This window comes from Balaenoptera borealis (assembly GCF_965194805.1).
Source record: "Balaenoptera borealis genome assembly, chromosome: 19".
NCBI lineage: Eukaryota > Metazoa > Chordata > Mammalia > Artiodactyla > Balaenopteridae > Balaenoptera > Balaenoptera borealis.
Window position 1 is genome coordinate 61,347,479 of NC_138878.1, and position 17,482 is coordinate 61,364,960.

The 17,482-nt window shown below is 52.2% G+C and overlaps 1 protein-coding gene across 5 annotated transcripts in view; it reads right to left on the minus strand.

Moving 5' to 3' along the window:
* Window positions 1-7: 7 nt before the first annotated feature.
* Window positions 8-17,482, minus strand: part of ODAD1 (outer dynein arm docking complex subunit 1) — a 29,074-nt gene continuing 11,599 nt past the window's right edge. For all 5 annotated transcript variants that reach the window (XM_082368602.1, XM_082368598.1, XM_082368599.1 and 2 more), the window contains 11 exons: window positions 13,143-13,265; window positions 12,675-12,788; window positions 8,898-8,965; window positions 5,605-5,792; window positions 5,241-5,375; window positions 4,341-4,423; window positions 4,035-4,203; window positions 1,764-1,927; window positions 1,572-1,675; window positions 1,150-1,228; window positions 8-1,079 (listed from right to left, as the gene is read on the minus strand). In XM_082368602.1, the coding sequence (XP_082224728.1) occupies window positions 549-1,079; window positions 1,150-1,228; window positions 1,572-1,675; window positions 1,764-1,927; window positions 4,035-4,203; window positions 4,341-4,423; window positions 5,241-5,375; window positions 5,605-5,792; window positions 8,898-8,965; window positions 12,675-12,788; window positions 13,143-13,265 (1,758 nt within the window). In that variant the 3' untranslated portion in view covers window positions 8-548. The remainder of the gene's footprint in view (window positions 1,080-1,149; window positions 1,229-1,571; window positions 1,676-1,763; window positions 1,928-4,034; window positions 4,204-4,340; window positions 4,424-5,240; window positions 5,376-5,604; window positions 5,793-8,897; window positions 8,966-12,674; window positions 12,789-13,142; window positions 13,266-17,482) is intronic.

Sequence of the window (17,482 nt, forward strand, 5' to 3'; positions counted from 1 at the left end):
GCTGGGGTAAAAATCAGACTCTGACCTTTATTTCCTATGGTCACAGCTCATGCTGACCCTGATGTCTTTGCCCCCATTCTTCCCCCACTGGTCAGTATGGGGACTCTTGAGGAGGACAAGGAATGAGGACCTACAGAGACAGGGACATGAGATGCGAGGAGGGCCTGGGAGATGGGGGAGAGGAGAGGGAGTTAGAAATGGGGAAGCCGAAACAGGAGGTGGGGGGGATAATCAGAGAGGTCAGAGCAGAGATGGGGAGACAGACATGGATACAGGACAGAGACACACTGAACGGGAAGCCTAGAGAACAGGAGATTAGGGAACCGAAAGGGAAGGGCAGGTTGGAAACAGAGAGGGACCAGGAGACAGATGAGGCGGAGCTGATGGGAAGAGATGCAGAGACATAGTGAAGGGGAGATGGAGACAGGTGTGCAGGCAGTTCACCCGGAGCTGGGTGAGAAAGATGGAGAGTCATAGGGGAAATTGAGAGGCAGAGACCCAGAGAAGGCCCTACAAGGAGCCAGAGGCAGGGTGAGGGCTGGGTGCCCCTAGTAGTTGCTCTGGGAATCTTTGCTGGTGGTGGAGACCCGGCCGGTGCTAGAGGCAGGGCCAGTGCTTGAGACTTTGCCTCTGCTGGACTCGAGGCCTCCACTCGATTCTGACTCAGGGCCTTTGCTCTCCGGGCCCCCAAAGCTCTCGTGGCCTCTGCTGGACCCCAAGTATCCAGAGGACCCCAGGTAGCTGCTAGAGTTGGGGGATCTGGAGATCACTCGGCCCGCAGTTGAGCCCCGGCTGGACGTAAGTCCCCCGGTGACGGCGCTGGTGGAGCCGAAGGTCGTGTGGCCTGCGCTGGAGCTGGGGTCCCCAAAGGTGACGCGGCCAACATTGGAGCCGGTGGCGCGGCCTCCGCTGGACGCCAGGACGCCGCTAGTGCTGTGGCTCGCGAGGGAGCCGGGGACAGCGCGGGGGCTCTTGGGCAGCAGGGGCAGGCCGGGGCTGGCCGGGGTGCTGTCCACCTTCCTGACGGCCTCGGCCATCTCCTCCAGGCGCCGCTCCCCCGCCTGCTCCCGGGCCTCCAGCTGCGGGGGAGGCGAGTTAGGGCCCCGGAGGAGGCAGAGCTGCCCCGCGCCCGCGGGCACCCGTCCTCACCGACTTCACCACGCGGCTCAGCAACTCCTCCTTGCTCAGCGGATAGTCGTCGTTGGCCTCAAAGCCTGGGGGGTCCTCGCTAAAGTGGGTGGAAGACAGGAAGGGACTCTACTCCTCGACCTTCAGAAGGCCGATGGCGCCTCATTGCTAGGCCCTGAGACCCTCAGCCGTGCGCCGGGCTCTGAGCGCCCTTTCCCCTTCGGGTTCACCCAGGGCCCCATCGAATGTCCCTGGAGCCCTTACTCCTTCTGATTCCCCCGAAGTACCCACTTCATCTTCTACGCCCCCCGCCCCCGGGCCTCACCCACCCTTCAGTCCCAGGGGCCCGCCCCCACCTGAAAACCCTCCCTTCCTGCGTCTCCTCTGCCCCCGCGTCTCCTCTGCCCCCGGGGAAGCTCCCTGACCCTTGCCCTCTGGCTCACAGATTGTCAGGGGGCTGAGGTGGGGCCAGTTTCTTGGGAAGATCCTCGGGGCTCTGGCCCAGCACCAGGAGGGCAGCGTTAGGCGAGCTGGCAGAGAGGTTGTTCTGGAGGGTGGAGAAGCCAGTGGTCCGCTCAGGCCCGTCTCCAAGGCCCCGGCGCCCTGTCCCCCCTGCGCACCGTCTGCGCCCCAACCTGGGTTTCGAGGAAGGCCTGCACCGTCAGGAGCTCCACCAGCCGCTTCTCGATGAGGCCCAGGAAGAGGCCTATGTCCCGGTCTCTCATGTGGCTCTTGACCCCTAGGAGGTCATTGATGACGGTGCTGTCACACTGGGCCCTGGTGAAGAGGCGCTGGATATCTGGGGTCAGAGAGGACAGGCCATCATGGATCCAGTGCCCATGGGGTGCCACCCTCTCCTCTCCTCAAGGCCCTGCTGCCCAAGCGAGGCTCAAAGATGCAAAGGGACTTGCCCAAGTTCAGACAGCCAGGCGGGGGGAGGGCGTCGCGGTGTGCCCGGCCACCGGGTTCCAGATGCCAGAGGGCAAAAAGCGAGGGAAGTCCAAGGAAAACGTGACAAGGGCACCTCCACACGGCCAGTCCTCTGCTCAGGGCTCAGCATCACCCAGCTTCCACCCAACCCAGCGAGCCCACGGCTCAGGATGTGCTTCTCCCACAGAAACACACACACGTGCTCCCCGGGAGAAAGCGGAGGAAATTCACAGCCGCACCAAGGCTGTGACCCGCTCTCACCATTGGCCCGCTTGTATTTAGTTAACTGGTTATCGTGAATGAAATAACATGCACCCATGACCTTGACAGGAATCTGCACGCAGCCTGTGGCATCCCTACCACCCTCCCCTGCCTCCCCCACCTGAGCCCCAGGCTCACATACAGTTTCCTGCTGGGGTCCCTCTCCGAACAGTCCGCAGTACCACTCACACTGAGATCAGCCTCATCCCCCAGAGGAGCTCCTCCTCCCAGGTTCCCCACTGCACCCTCACCGGGCCGGACCCCTGTGGGCCTCAGCCCTCATCCCCCCATGGTCCCTCAGCCCGACACCTCTGTGCTCCATGTCTCCCTCTCCGTCCTCACCCCCCTCCCTCCGATCCACCCCCCCTCCTGCTCACAACCCTCCCATGGCTACCCAGCACCCCCAGGAAAAAGCCTCAGCCTGGCGTCCGTTCAGGATCTGACCCCCTTCAGCTCCCACCCACGCCCTCTCTGCACGGAGAACCTGCCTTCCTTGGATGCACCTCCGAGCCTTGGCCCCGCCTTCTGGGAGCAGCCCCTCTCCCCAGTTTTTCGGTTAAATACCCATCCTTCAAATTCAGCCTCAAGCATCATGGCTCCCAGCAGACCTTCCCTGTGACCCCAGCAGAGCCAATGTCATGGGCACAGAGCCCCGTGCTGAGAAGGGCCCCACGTTTGGTTTGATGCTCTGCTATTGTCACTTGAAATTCTTGCCAGTTTTTAAACAAGGGGCCCCGCATTTTCATTCTGCACCGGGCCCCCCACATCCTGGTCCTGCACCCCACTCTGAGCTAAGGCATACTCTTGCTCCTGCAGGGCCCAAGGTGTCCTCCTTCCCAGCCCCTGCGTTACGAGTAGCCAGAGCCCGGTCCTCACCACCTAGCACAGGGCTTGTCGCCGCCGTCCCTACAACAGAGGGAAAGAGGGTCTGCCAATACTTGAGCTCCGACCGCGCAGCACGAGGTGGCCCTCCTGCTAGCTCCCCACCACCACTGCCACCTCCTAGTCTCTCTCCATCCGTCATCCCATCTAATTCTCATGCCGACCCTACAAACTAGGCACTGCTATCCCACTTCCGGAGGGGCTCCAACAGAGGAAACCACACACCAAAGTTCACAAATGGTGGAGCTGGGATTCAAACCCAGGGCTGCCTGACTCTCATGGACTCCACACCGCAAGGATGAATGGATGATGGATGCAGGATAGATGGATGCAGGATGGATGGACGGATGCAGGATGGCTGGATGGATGGATGCAGGATGGCTGGATGGACGAGTGAATGGATGGTTGGATGGATGCAGGACGGCTGGATGCAGGATGGCTGGATGCAGGATGGCTGGATGGATGGATGGATGGATGGATGGTTGGATGGATGCAGGATGGATGGATGCAGGATGGCTGGCTGGCTGGATGCAGGATGGATGGATGCAGGATGGCTGGATGGATGGATGCAGGATGGATGGATGCAGGATGGCTGGATGGATGCAGGATGGATGGATGCAGGATGGCTGGCTGGATGGATGCAGGATGGATGGATGAAGGATGGCTGGATGACGGATGGATGGATGGATGGATGCAGGATGGATGGATATGGGACAGATGACAAGGGAGTGCACAAAGTGGTCCGCGGAATGTCTCCGCGTGGCCAGCCCAGGCAGGGCTCTCCGCCTGCTCATCGCATCCTTCCAGATGAAGAAGCCGGGGCGGGTGCTCACCGGTCTTGAGCTTCTCCAGCTGCCCGCGAAAGTTCTGGAAGCGGGCCTCCAGGTTCTCGGCCTCCGTGTGCACCTCGTCCACGCGCTGCTGCAACTCGGCCCGCTGCTGCTCCTGCCGCGAGCGGAGGTCCTCCTCGCTGCGGCGGCCGCTCACCAAGGCCTCCTGCATCTACAGGGGCAGGGGCGCAACGCTGGGCCCAGCTCGGGAGGGAGGGGGCACCGACGCGGGTGGAGGAGGGGAGGGGAGGGGAGGGGAGGGGAGGGGGAGGGGAGGGGAGGGGAGGGGGAGGGGCGGGTCTCGCTCACCTCCTTGATCTCCTCCTGCAGATGCTCCAGCTCCGAGTTCTGCTCATTGATGAAATTGAACTCCGCGAAGTTCCGCTCCTCCACTGGGGGCGAGTCCGGAAAGGCAGGGTCCAGAGAGACAGAGACCAGCAAACAGAGAGACACACACAGAAGGGCAGAAAAAGAGATGCTGAGAAAGGCAACAAAGACACAGAGACAAGGAGAGACAGAGACGGAGAGATATAGGCACAGAAATAGACACAGGGAACACAGAGAAATACAGGGCAAGGCAGAGCGACAGAAAGAGATAGCGACCCAGAGAAAGTCACAGAAATGCCGAGAGAGACAGAGAAACAGAGAAGTGAGGGAGAGAAAACGGTAAAGGTGGGTAAAGAGAGAACATTAGACCCCGGGAGAAAGACAGCAACGGGGACACGGAGATCGGCACACAGAGGTTAAGGGGAAGATTCCGAGGGTGACCCGCAGGCCCAGGAATGAGGGAGGCTGAGGAGGGAGGGAACGGGCAAGGGGAGACGGATGGGGGAGGCGGGAAGGCAGACACGCCAGGGAAATTGGACAGAAAGAAGAAGACGGAGATACATTCAGTGAGAACAGAGAGATGCAGACGGGTGGAGACACACAGAGAAGGAAGAGGTCAGAAGGCCCGAGACGGGGGTGGGAGAGAGACTGGGGAGAAAGGGGGGAGAGAGAGGGGCGGAGGCCGGGCGGACGGGAAGAGGCGAGTAGGGCGGAGCCTGATTCCTGGTCCCTCCAGCGCAGGTGAAGTCCCCAGGGCCGAAGCGGAGGCCCTCGGTGACCGAGACAGAGCACAGTCTGCACTCGATTCCGGGGGGCTGGGCGCCGTGCTCCTGCCCCCCCCACCGCCCCTTCCATCCCTACCCCCTACCCCCGGGAACTCACACTCCAGGTACTTCTCCACCAGCGAGTCCGGGTCGCTCTCCCCGGTCAGCTGGGACAGTTTCTTCAGGGCGTCCTCGTAGCGCAGCACCAGCTTCTCCTGGGAGGTCTTCCGGAGGCCTTCGGCCACCTCCCGGGCTGGGGGGTGAGGGGGCAGTGAGGTCGGCGTCCGGGGCGGCCACCAGGGCGGAGGGGCCTGGCTGGGGACGCTGGTGGGGAGGGGGCAACAACACCGCAGCCGCGCAGACCCCGCCCCTCCAGCCCCGCCCCCCGGCCGGCCCCGCCCCGCGGCGAGACCTGGAGCGAGCCGCTCCGCCCCTCCCCTGGCCCGGCTTGCTGGAGGCAGAGGTGGCGGCCCCGGCCTCACCCCGTTGCTCGCGCTTCTCCACGACGGCGGGATCCGGCTGCCGATCGCCGTTCTTGAGTTTGAGGAAGCGGTGCAGCTGCTCCAAGTGCGCGATCTGCCGCTGCAAGACCTGCACCTCCGTGTCGTTCTGGGCCACCTCCTTCTCTGCCCTCTCCCGCAGCATGCCTAGCTTGGTCTTCGCCTCCTCCCTGGGAGGGGTGGGGGGTTAGACCCGGGTCAGGGAGATTGGAGGTTGGATTTGGGTTCATCCTGGGGCCCAGGGAGGGGCGGGGTCAGCCTGGAGTTGGAGGGTGAATGGGGCAGCGTCAGCCTGGGGTCCCAGGAATGGGGCAGAATCAGGTTGCCGTTAAGGCAGAAAATTGTCTAGGTTCCTAGAGCTGGGTCAGGATAGGGTTATGGGGCAGAGTCAGGGGACTCACTCACTGAAACTCCCCTGGCCTGCTTGGCCGAAGGTGGAGCTTTTAAGCTTTTAAACGTAGTGCAGCCAACTGTAAACTCAGAGTGCCCCAAGCCTACTTCACAGGTCACAGGATCAAAGGTCAGAGGGTCATTAGGTTGGGAGAACAGCAGGTCAGTCTCCTCAGGTCCCTGCCCATGGACCATTCTAGTTCCCCTTTCCACACCTTTGCCAACCTTGGTTGCCTCGACTCAGGGCACTAGCTTCTTGCTCTGTTCAAATTCCTCTGAGGCTTACTCAGGTCAGTCCTCCTTGGTGGGAGCCCTCTCCTGGCACCCACCAGCCCTAGCCCCCGGCGACCCCTCTAGCAGCCCCTCAGGGATTAGGACTCACAGTTCTTTCTGTGCCTTGGGCTTCAGGCCAACAGAAGGGCCAGGAAGAGGGAACCCAACTTCCCAAGAGCCTGGCCCTGCAGTAGATGCTCTAAAGCAGCACGCCATAAGTCCCCACAGCAGCCCAGGAGGTAGATACCATTACTGTTGCCACATCACAGTAGAGGAAACTGAGGCTCAGAGAGGGGAAGTGACCTGCCCAGGTCAGCCAGCAAGGAAGCAATGGAGACACTGGCTGGTCTGACAGAAGTGTTGGTCCTGACAGCTGCCCCCTGCCTTCTAACGGAAACCACCCTATCTTTGCACCCCGCTAGGCTGCCCACTGCAGTCAACTGGAGGAGTGTTGGCAGAGGCTAGATCCTGGTGATGCAAAGACAGGCCAGCAGGCCATCACTTGTGGGACGTGGCAGAAAAGATGAGCTGGGCCAGTCAGATTCTCTCCTCAGAATTTGAATTGGGAAATGCTAAGAAGGGGACAGCGGGAAGCCGAAGTTAAAAGGATGTATAGAGAGAAGCCACAAAAGGTCATGTTATGAAGGCCAAGTTAGGAAGAAGCCAGAGCTATGCGTGAACAGAAGCCATGAGTCAAGGCTCTGAAGAGGTCATGGAGGACCACAGGTAACAAATTACAGAATCAGCCATAAAAAGGCATGACGTACTGAGAGACGCTGCAACGTGGGTGAACCTTGAAAGCATTGCACTGAGTGAAAGGAACCAGACACAAAAGGACACGTTGTATGATTCCATTTACATGAAACATAAAGGTAAATTTATGGAAAGGCACATGTATAGGTAAATCGTCGAGACAGGAAGGAGACTAGTGGTTGCCAGGGCGTTGGGGAAGAGGGAAAGAGAATAACTGCTTAATGGTTACAGGTCTCCTTTGGGGGTGATGAAAACAGAAGTGATGTTTGCACAACATTATCAATGTACTAAATGCCACTGAATGGTACATTTTAAAATGGTGAATTTTGGGACTTCCCTGATGGCGCAATGGTTAGGAATCCACCAGCCAATGCAGGGGACACGGGTTCAAGCCCTGGTCCGGGAAGATCCCACATGCCGCGGAGCAACTAAGCCTGTGCGCCACATCTACTGAGCCTGTGCTCTAGAGCCCGCGCAGCACAGCTACTGAAGCCCGTGTGCCTAAAGCCCGTGCTCCACAACAAGAAAAGCCACCGCAGTGAGAAGCCCGCGCACCACAATGAGGAGTAGCCCCCGCTCTCCGCAACTAGAGAAAGCCCGCGCGCAGCAACGAAGACCCAACACAGCCCAAAATAAATAAATAAATAAATAAATATTTTAAAGGTGAATTTTATGTGCATCTTAACTCAAAGGAAGGAAGGAAGAAGGAAAGAAAGACAGACGAAGGGAAGGAAAGACGGAAAGAGAGAGAGGAAGAAGGAAGGAAAGGAGGGAGGGAGGAAGGGGAAGGGAAGGGAAGGGAAGAAAGAGAGAGAGAGAAAGAAAAGAAAGAAAGAAGAAAGAACGGAAAGAAAGGAGGAACAAAGAAGGAAAGATCATAGAAACCATAAGGTAGATTTGGCCTATAACCGATGTCGTGAGGAATCATGAACCACGATAAGCAGAAGTCAGGTGGTAGAAACAAGACACTGAAGAGAAGGTAAGACAGCACTTGGAGCCAGAGAACAGGGCTGAAGTGCAGAAAGGAGCAGAGCTGGGATAAGAGAGAGAGCATGGAGCCCATGAGAGCCCAGAGGCAGAGAAAGACGTCCATTAGCAGAGCAGCTGGGGCTTCTAGACTCCATACAACATGATCCTTTGTCTGAAGGTGGCTTGAGAGAATCTCTGTCCCTTTCAACCAATACTGATAAATATCAATCTAATTACGGTCATTCACTGATGCTTCCTACATTCCTGGCCCCCTGCTATGTGCACTTACTTAAGTCTCTATTTTTTTTTAATATTTGTTTATTTTTGCCTGCGTTGGGCCTTAGGTGCAGCACAGGGGCTTCTCTCTAGCCGTGGTGCGCGGGCTTAGTTGCCCCGAGGTATGTGGGATGTTAGTTCCTCGACCAGAGATCGAACCCACGTCCCCTGCACTGGGAGGCAGATTCTCAACTACTGGACCACCCGGGAAGTCCCTTAAGTCTCTTTATTTATTTATTTGGCCACACCCTGTGGCTTGTGGGATCTCAGTGCCCGGACCAGGGATCGAACCTGGGCCATGTCAGTGAAAGTGCGGAATCCTAATCATTGGACCGCCAGGGAATTCCCCTTAAGCCTTTCTACATCCCTATGTGCTACACGCCATTAACAGACTGGGGCTAAAGAGGTTAATTCATACACCCAAGGAGAGGGACCTTGCCCGAGAAGCTGGGAAATCAGTGGAGGGGGGAGAGAAAGGGGCATCTTATTAAAAAAATAAATAAATAAATAAAAAGGAGGTTCTGACAATCTATTTCTTGAGTTTGGAACCTTCCCACCACTTCCTTAAGAAAATGCATGGACTGAGTCATCTAGGATGCCTCCAGGGGCCCTACCTGATGGTGTAGGCAGAGGTAGAGGAGACCATGAGGGTCCTGACCGTGTCCCGCAGGAGCTGGATCTCCTGCCAAGAGAACAAAACAGATACCACTTCCAATGCCCTCATCACTGGAGGGCCCTCCTTTAAGCCCCACATTTCCCCAATAAGAAGTGAGGCTCCTGGGCCTTAGAAACTTGGACTTTCCTAATTAGCGGCAATCGGTGAAAGGGATTTTAAACAGGCACCAAGTGAAAGGAAAGCCAGATTGATGAGCAGGAAAGCAGTGAAAGGTTGGACTTCCCTGGTGGCGCAGTGGTTAAGAATCCGCCTGCCAATGCAGGGAACACGGGTTCGAGCCCTGGTCCGGGAAGACCTCACATGCCGCGGAGCAACTAAGCCCGTGCGCCACAGCTACTGAAGCCCACGCGCCTAGAGCCTGTGCTCCGCAACAAGAGAAGCCACCGCAATGAGAAGCCCGCGCGCTGCAATGAAGAGTGGCCCCCGCTCGCCGCAACTAGAGAAAGCCCGCGCGCAGCAACGAAGACCCAGCGCGGGCATAAATAATTAAATAAATAAATAAAAAAGGAATGCAGTGAAACATCCAACCCAGGATATTCCTAAGAGTGCCGCCCTAACTTTGTGGTGGGGGCCAGAAATTTGTGCGAATTTCATGATTGTGACCACGCTAATCTGTTTTCTAGTTCTATGGAAGTGTCTTTGCAGAGTTATGCGTAAAAAGGGTTATCTCAGGAGAAAGACGAGAGGAAATTATATATATATATTTTTATACATAATGCGTATATATGTATTAATGTATAGAAACATGTATACACACATACACAAACATATACATATATAGTGTGTGTATATATTAATGTAATACACACATACACATATATGTATGTATAAATACATGTGCATGCGTATGTGTGCACGTACACACGCACACACACAAACACATACACTTTTTTTTTAATTTTTAATTTTTATTTTTGGCTGCATTGGGTCTTCGTTGCTGTGCACGGGCTTTCTCAGAGTGGAGGGATACTCTTTGTTGCGGTGCGCAGGCTTCTCATTGCGGTGGCTTCTCTTGTTGCAGAGCATGGGGTCTAGAGCGCAGGCTCAGTAGTTGTGGCGCACAGGTTTAGTTGCTCCGTGGCATGTGGGATCTTCCCGGACCAGGGCTTGAACCCATGTTCCCTGCATTGGCAGGCGGATTCTTAACCACTGTGCCACCAGGGAAGCCCCAAACACATACACTTTTGTAACAAGAAACCTAGGATGGATAACCAGAAACTATGGGGGCTGAGTGGGAATGAAGTGGAAGAGATGGTGAGGAAATGATGTTTCTGTGGCTTACCTTTTGGCATCGTTTTGATTTGGGAACCCTTGTCAATGGTTTACATATTCATAAAGAAAATTAAATCAACAAGGATAGGGGAGAGAACTAAAAGCAAATACAAACAGAAGCAAGTGAACCTAACTGTATTTCAAACAAAGAACAGAAACACAAAGAAGACCAAAAAAATAGGAACTAATCCCAGTGACTTCTAAATACAATAATGTGAGATAGATAAATAGATAGATACACATGCCCTCAGAGAACAAAACAATGTGCAAACAAATCTTGAACGCTCAGGTTCAGGGGGTGTTAGTACAGCTATAGTAATTCTGAACCTCTCTTATGTGTTTTGTAGGATTGAACAAGTGAGTACGTATATAAACGCTGTTGGGAGCCAAGGTTCCCACTGTGGGGAAGAGAAAGATAAAATAGGGAAGGTTCAGGAGTAACCCAGTGGTGATGGATTGGAATGAGAGGCACCGACATGAACTCACAATTTTAAAATATGTGCGTGTGTTTCCTAGCTCTCTCCAGAGAAAGGGCCTCAAGGCAGGGACACCCCAGTAGCAGTGAGGACTCCTAGTGCCTGTAATTTGGTTTCTCAGCACCAAGAGAAGAAGAAGCAGGACTCCCCACTAGGAAGAATCAGGACTCCATGGAGAAATGCTAACTTGACAGTTAAGGCTGATCAAGTACAAGAAAATCTGGACTATCTTCCTGTGCCAGAAAGTAAGGAAGTGTTCAAAAAAAAAAAAAAAAGATGGGCTTGTCCAAAGGACAGAGGAGCCAGCTTGAGGGGTCTCCTACCAGCCAAATCTGGGACAATCTGAACATTATAATGAGCACTATGGATTATAACCCACAGAATAAAGTAAGAATACATGAATGCTTACTGATAACCCCTAAATATACTTAAGAAGTTCCTCCTTAAGTAAAATGCCATCTTATAAATGAAGAAGAAATGAGAGAGAAGAATCACCATTTGGTAGCCATTACAATAATAATTATTCAGGCAACAATCATTAAGGGATGCTAGAACAATTGCGTGAAAATGTATCAGGGAACAGGATATTTACATAGTCTCAAAGAACCTCCCTGGACTCAGTCATTACAAAGAGGAAAACCCTGTATTGGAGAAACCTGGCTGACCAAGCAATCAAGATCAACGTCACTAGTTATGGGACAAACTTACCTTATGTGCCTACTGATATAATGCCCGCCAATGACACAATACCACCTCTGTGATATTCCACCAAAAATGCACAACTTGAATCTAATCATGGAGAAAGATCAGATAAATCCACATTGAAGGACGTCGCACAGCACAACTGGCCTGGATGCTTCCAAAATGTCAAAGTCATGGAGACAAAGAAGGGCCGAGGGGGACTTCCCTAGTGGCGCAGTGGTTAAGAATCCACCTGCCAATGCAGGGAACACGGGTTCGATCTCTGGTCCGGGAAGATCCCACATGCCGCGGAGCAACTAAGCCAGCAAGCCACAACTACTGAGCCCCTGCGCCGCAACTACTGAAGCCTATGTGCTTAGAGCCCGTGCTCCACAACAAGAGAAGCCACCGCAATGAGAAGCCTGCACACTGCAACGAAGACCCAATGCAGCCAAAAAAAAAAAAAAAAAAAAGAAGGGCCGAGGGACTGTTCCAGATGAATGAGGCCAGGACAACCAAATGCAATGTGGGATCCTGGCCCAGAGCCTGGAGCAGGATAATTAAATTAGCTATAAAGGACATTGTTGGAACAATCATGAACTTTAAATATGGACTGCTTAGAATTGTAACAATATTCAGTGCCCTTGGGTAAGGGCACTTTGTTTATATAAGAAAATTGTCTTGTGCTTAGGAAATACACACTGAAGTTCTTAGGACCATAATGTCTGCATCGTACTCTCAAATAGTTTGTCAGTTGTGATAATAAATTATTTTCAGTAAAACTAATTACACACACACAGAGACAGACAGAGAGAGAGTAAATTTGGCAAGTTATCAATCTTGGTGAAGGATATATAGTTCTTTGTATTATTCCTGCACCTTTTCTGCAAATTTGAAATTATTTCAAAGTAAAACTTAAAGAAAGAGAGAGGGAGAGAATACAGGAAGGAAGGGGGGTGGAAGGAGGGAGGGAGGATTCTTCAAAGGACTTCAAAGGTCATTGAGAAACCCATGGAATGTAAATGGTCCTGCCTGCGCCTTGGTTGCCCTGGGTGACAACACTCAAAGTGACATCTCTGCTTTCTGCAAATCTCAGTGAGGCTGCTTTCTTTGCTGGGGGCAGCCCGGAACATTCTCAGGTCTCCATTCCCTCCGGACTAAAGTAAACCTATGGCTCCGGGCGATTCCGTACTTGAGGCCCGAGTGCTGGAGAAAGTAGGGTGACTCTTGCATCCTCCCCTCCACTCCAGCTGGGCCAAGGGGTCCTGGGCTTCAGGGCCACTGACCTTCTGCAGCTTGCGGTCCACATTCAGATAGCGGTTCCTCTCGACCTGCAGGAGATCCAGCTCCTCCCGCAAGGTTGCATTCCGAACCAGCTGGATGTCAAAGCGACAGGTGACCTGGGATGGGGGTGGGGGGGGGCGGGAGAGGATATCAAGAGTCTGTCTGAGGCCTGGCCTGCCTCCCTCTTCCACTCTCAGCCGAGAAGGGGGCACTTGTCAGGTAGGGGGCCCATTCCCAATTTGGGGACTCTGAGAGCATCGCCACCCCCCCAAGACCCAAGCATCAGTCTCCTTTCCTGGGGGACCCTCCATCCCTCCAGGATCTTGTCTCCTAACCCCACTTAGGGAACCCGCTATTTTAGGCCACTCTGCATCCAGGAATCTGGTCCACCATTTCTGAAACTTGACTCCCATGCTCAGTTCTTCCCCCAAGAGTTCAGGTCTGGAGACAGCCAAGAGGCTGACCCTCACCCTGTCCAACTGGTCTTCAAGGATCTTGATCCTTCGCTGGCTCTTGACCTTCTGATCCAGGATGCATCCCGGGGCCTTGACATCCTTACCATGGGCAAAGATCCGGCTCTCCCATTCCTGGATCTGGAAGAAAGAACATGGTGCCTATTTGTTGACTGAATGTGGGAGAGATTGAGGGAACGAGGGAGATGAGTGGGAGGATGAGTGACTGAGCGTGGTTGACCTCTGTGGTCCTTGTGGCCCCAGCCATCTGCTGTACCCCTCTTCTGAGGTCAGTACCCAACCTTCCATGTGGATCTGACTTCCAACCATAACACGCCGCCCTGCCGGCCACATGACCCAGCTCCAAACAATCCATTTAGAGATGGACGTGTGACCCAAGCTGAGCCAGCCTGAGTCCTTTCCTGGTATTTTGGGAGAAATGTGTGATCTGGATGGATGGGACGCCACACACAGTAGACAAAGTGGAGACAGGAGCCTGAGAGTGAGACAGGCTGGGACCTGGGACCCTTTGCTGCAGTGCCTGCCCCTGGACAAACATCTCCTCGGGCAACAAAATACAAAGGAACTATAAGGGACTAAAAATAACTGCATGCACGCGCAGTTAGGGAAAATTCTGGACAAGAATGTACAAAAAGACCAAAAAACCCAGCTGCCACTTCTGAAGAGTCAGGAGCAAAAACAGGGGGTCGGGAGCAAAAGCAAGGTACTATGCGTGCCCCCTGCAGTACACCACCAGAGGGCTGGGCAAAACATCTAAGCCACCCCTCTGGCCCAGCCTATGGACACACCCCTACCATCACCCCATATAAGGAACCAGCTCACTCCAACTCTGGGAGCCAGCAAGGGAACCTGTTACTTGTTTTCGCTCCCTGCTGCTGCAGCAGGGGCCCCAGTAAAGGCCTGCCTGAATTTCTTGTCTGGCCTCTAATCAATTTCTATTGACTGCGGAAGGCCAAGAATCCTGGTCAATACTAAGAGGAGGGGAGGAGGAGCCCTGATGCCTGAAACCAACTTCCAACCTGCCCTTCTCATTCCCGTATTCATCTTGACTTGTTTGGGGTATGCTGTCTTCCCAACTAGACTGGAAACTCCATGAGGGCAGATTTTTATCTTTTCTGTGCTTGACGCAGAGTTGGCATGCAACAAAACATGCAGACTAAATGAATAAATGAATTGCTTGATACTGTGTTTCCCAATTTGTGCACCACTATGGGTTGAATTCAGTCGCCTGTAAATCCGTATGTTGAAGTGCTAATCCCCAGAACCTCAGAATGTGACCTTATTTGGAGACAGGGTTTTCACAGAAGTAATCAAGTTAAAATGAGGTCATTGGGTTGGGCCCTAATCCTACACCACTGGCGTCTTTATAAAAAAGGGGAAATTTGCACACACAGACATGCCAGCAGGGAGAATGCCAGATGAAGATGGAGGCAGATGTGGAATCTTAAAAATACAACAAACAAACAAACAAACAAAATACAACAAACTAGTGAAAATAACAAAAATAAGCAGACTCACAGACATAGAGAACAAACCAGTGGTTACCAGTGCAGGGGGAGAGGCAATATAGGGGTGGGAAGTGGGAGGTACAAACTATTGGGTGTGAAATAGGCTATAAGGATGTATTGTACAACACGGGGGATATAGCCAATATTTTGTAATAACTGTAAATTGAGTATAACCTTTAAAATTGTATTACAAAATTTTTTAAAAGAAAAAAAAGATGAAGGCAGAGATTGGAGTGATGCTTCTACACACAAAGGAATGCCAAAGATTGCCAGCAAACCACCAGAAGCTAGGCAAGATGCACAGAACAGATTCTCACAGCCCTTAAAAGGAACCAACCCTGCCGACATCATGATTTTGGACTTCTGGCCTCCAGAACTGTGTGACAATAAATTTCTGTAGTATAAGCCACCCAAGGAAACGAATACATGCACCAAGGCACCCCAGAGCATTGCAGCAAACTCAAAGGGGCAACCAAGGGGATATTTTAAAATTTGAGGGAGACACATTGACATTGGTCAGACACCACATGAACCTGGAGCTCAAGGTAGTTCCCAGGTTCAACGTGAGACGGTGTTACATGCCTTTTGATGAAGTCCCATCTTTCTTTTTTGTTGTTGTTGTTGTTTTGTTTTTTTTTTGCGTTTTTTTTAACCACGCCACATAGCATACAGGATTTTAGTTCCCCAACCAAGGATTGAACCAGTGCCCCCTGCAGTGGAAGCGCAGAGTTATAACCTCTGGACCACCAGGGAAGTCCAATGTCACATCTTTCTTTTTTTTTAATATTTATTTATTTAGGCTGCCCCGGGTCAGTTTCAGCACGCGGGATCTTCGCTGTGGCATGTTTTTAGTTGCGAGATGTGGACTCTTAGTTGCAGCATGCGTTGTGGGATCTAGTTCCCCGACTGGGGATCGAACCCAGCCCCCCTGCATTGGGAGTGCGGAGTCTTACCCACTGGACCACTAGGGAAGTCCAACGTCACATCTTTCTGAAACTGAGTTTGTAGCAGTTGCTGTGATAAAAATCAAAAACCCCAAAATGGTACCATTGGGGGAAACTGAGCAAAGCGTACAAGGACTCTCTCTGTATAATTTCTTCAAACCACAGGTGAATCTACAATTACCCCAGTAAAATTTTCAATTAAAAAAAAAAGCAAGTACTGTGCAGAAATCAGTGTGGAATGAGAGTGGTGAGTCCACTCTGACTCCAAGATCTGAAAAGTTGCAAAGTGGCCAATAGGCACAAACGTGCCACAGGTAATTGTGGTTTTTAAGAACGAAACACAATTTTTTTCAATTTATGTATATTATTTTTTCAAATGGTTTCTAGGTTGTTAGGATGCAAACATTTATTGGGTTGTTTGGTCCAAACTGCTATAATAGAGCTGTTAGCAGTGCAGTACTGGGGCCCCCTTGGACAGCTCTTGAGAGCTGATTGTTACATTTTCAGGAATTACATGAGTTAAATTGTTGGTAGTTTGAAATTGACCATATATTAGTTTTCCATTTCTGCAGAAAAATTACAGTCACCCTTCAGTATCCACAGGGGATTAGTTCCAGGACTCCCGTCAGATACCAAAATCCAAAGATGCTCAAGTCCCTTATATAAAATGGCATAGTATTTGCATATAACCTACACACAACCTCCTGTATACTTTAAGTCATGGCTAGATTACTTATAATACCTAATAAAATGTAAATATTATGTAAGTAGTTGTAAATACAGTGTAAGTGCTATGTAAATAGTTGCTGGCCCCCAAAATTCAAGTTTTACCTTTTGGAAATTTCTGGAATTTCTTTTTTTTTTTTAATATTTTCCATCCTTGGTTTGTTGAATCCACATATACAGAACCCGTAGATATGGAGGGCCGACTGTACCACAAACCTTGTGGCTTAAAACAACACCCATTTATTATCTTGAAGTTTCTGTGGGTCAGGAATGTGACACAGCTCAGCTGGATCCTCCGCTCAGGACTCACAAAGCTGCAATCAAGGGGTCACCAGGGCCACGGTCTCATCCAGGACTCACCACGTGGTTGATGGCAGAATTCAGTTCCTTGTGGTTGCAGGACTGAGGCCCTCAGCTCCTAGGAGCCCCCAGAAGTTCCCTGTCATATGGCCCTCTCCACAGCATGGCAGCTTCTTCAGTCTACCATGGTGCAGTATTAAATAGCATAACCGGGCTTCCCTGGTGGCACAGTGGTTAAGAATCTGCCTGCCAGTGCAGGGGACACGGGTTCGAGCCCTGGTCCAGGAAGATCCCACATGCCATGGAGCAACTAAGCCCGTGTGCCACAACTACTGAGCCTGCGCTCTAGAGCCCGTGAGCCACAACTACTGAGCCTGCGCGCCACAACTACTGAAGCCTGCGCGCCTAGAGCCCGTGCTCCGCAACAAGAGAAGTCACTGTAATGAGAAGCCCGCGCACCACAACAAAGAGTAGCCTCCGCTCGCCGCAACTAGAGAAAGCCCATGTGCAGCAACGAAGACCCAACACAGCCAAAAATATATAAATAAATAAATAGCATAACCTCATCAAGGGAGGGACAACCCATCACCTGTGCCAAATTCTGCTGTCACGAGTTCTGCTGCCACTGAAGGGGAGGGGATTCTATAAGGGTGTGACTCACTGGCAGTCATGATAGGGTATGTTCACCTCAGCCTAGATGAGAACATTGACGTTATGAAAATCAGAAAATGCTCATTGTAAATCAAATATACTCTAATATAAAATTTTAAAAAAAGAAAAGAAAATGCTACAAATCAGGGTGCTTTCCCCTGCTAATTGCTGGTTTCCCAGCACACCCCTGTTAAATGTTTCTTTGGGG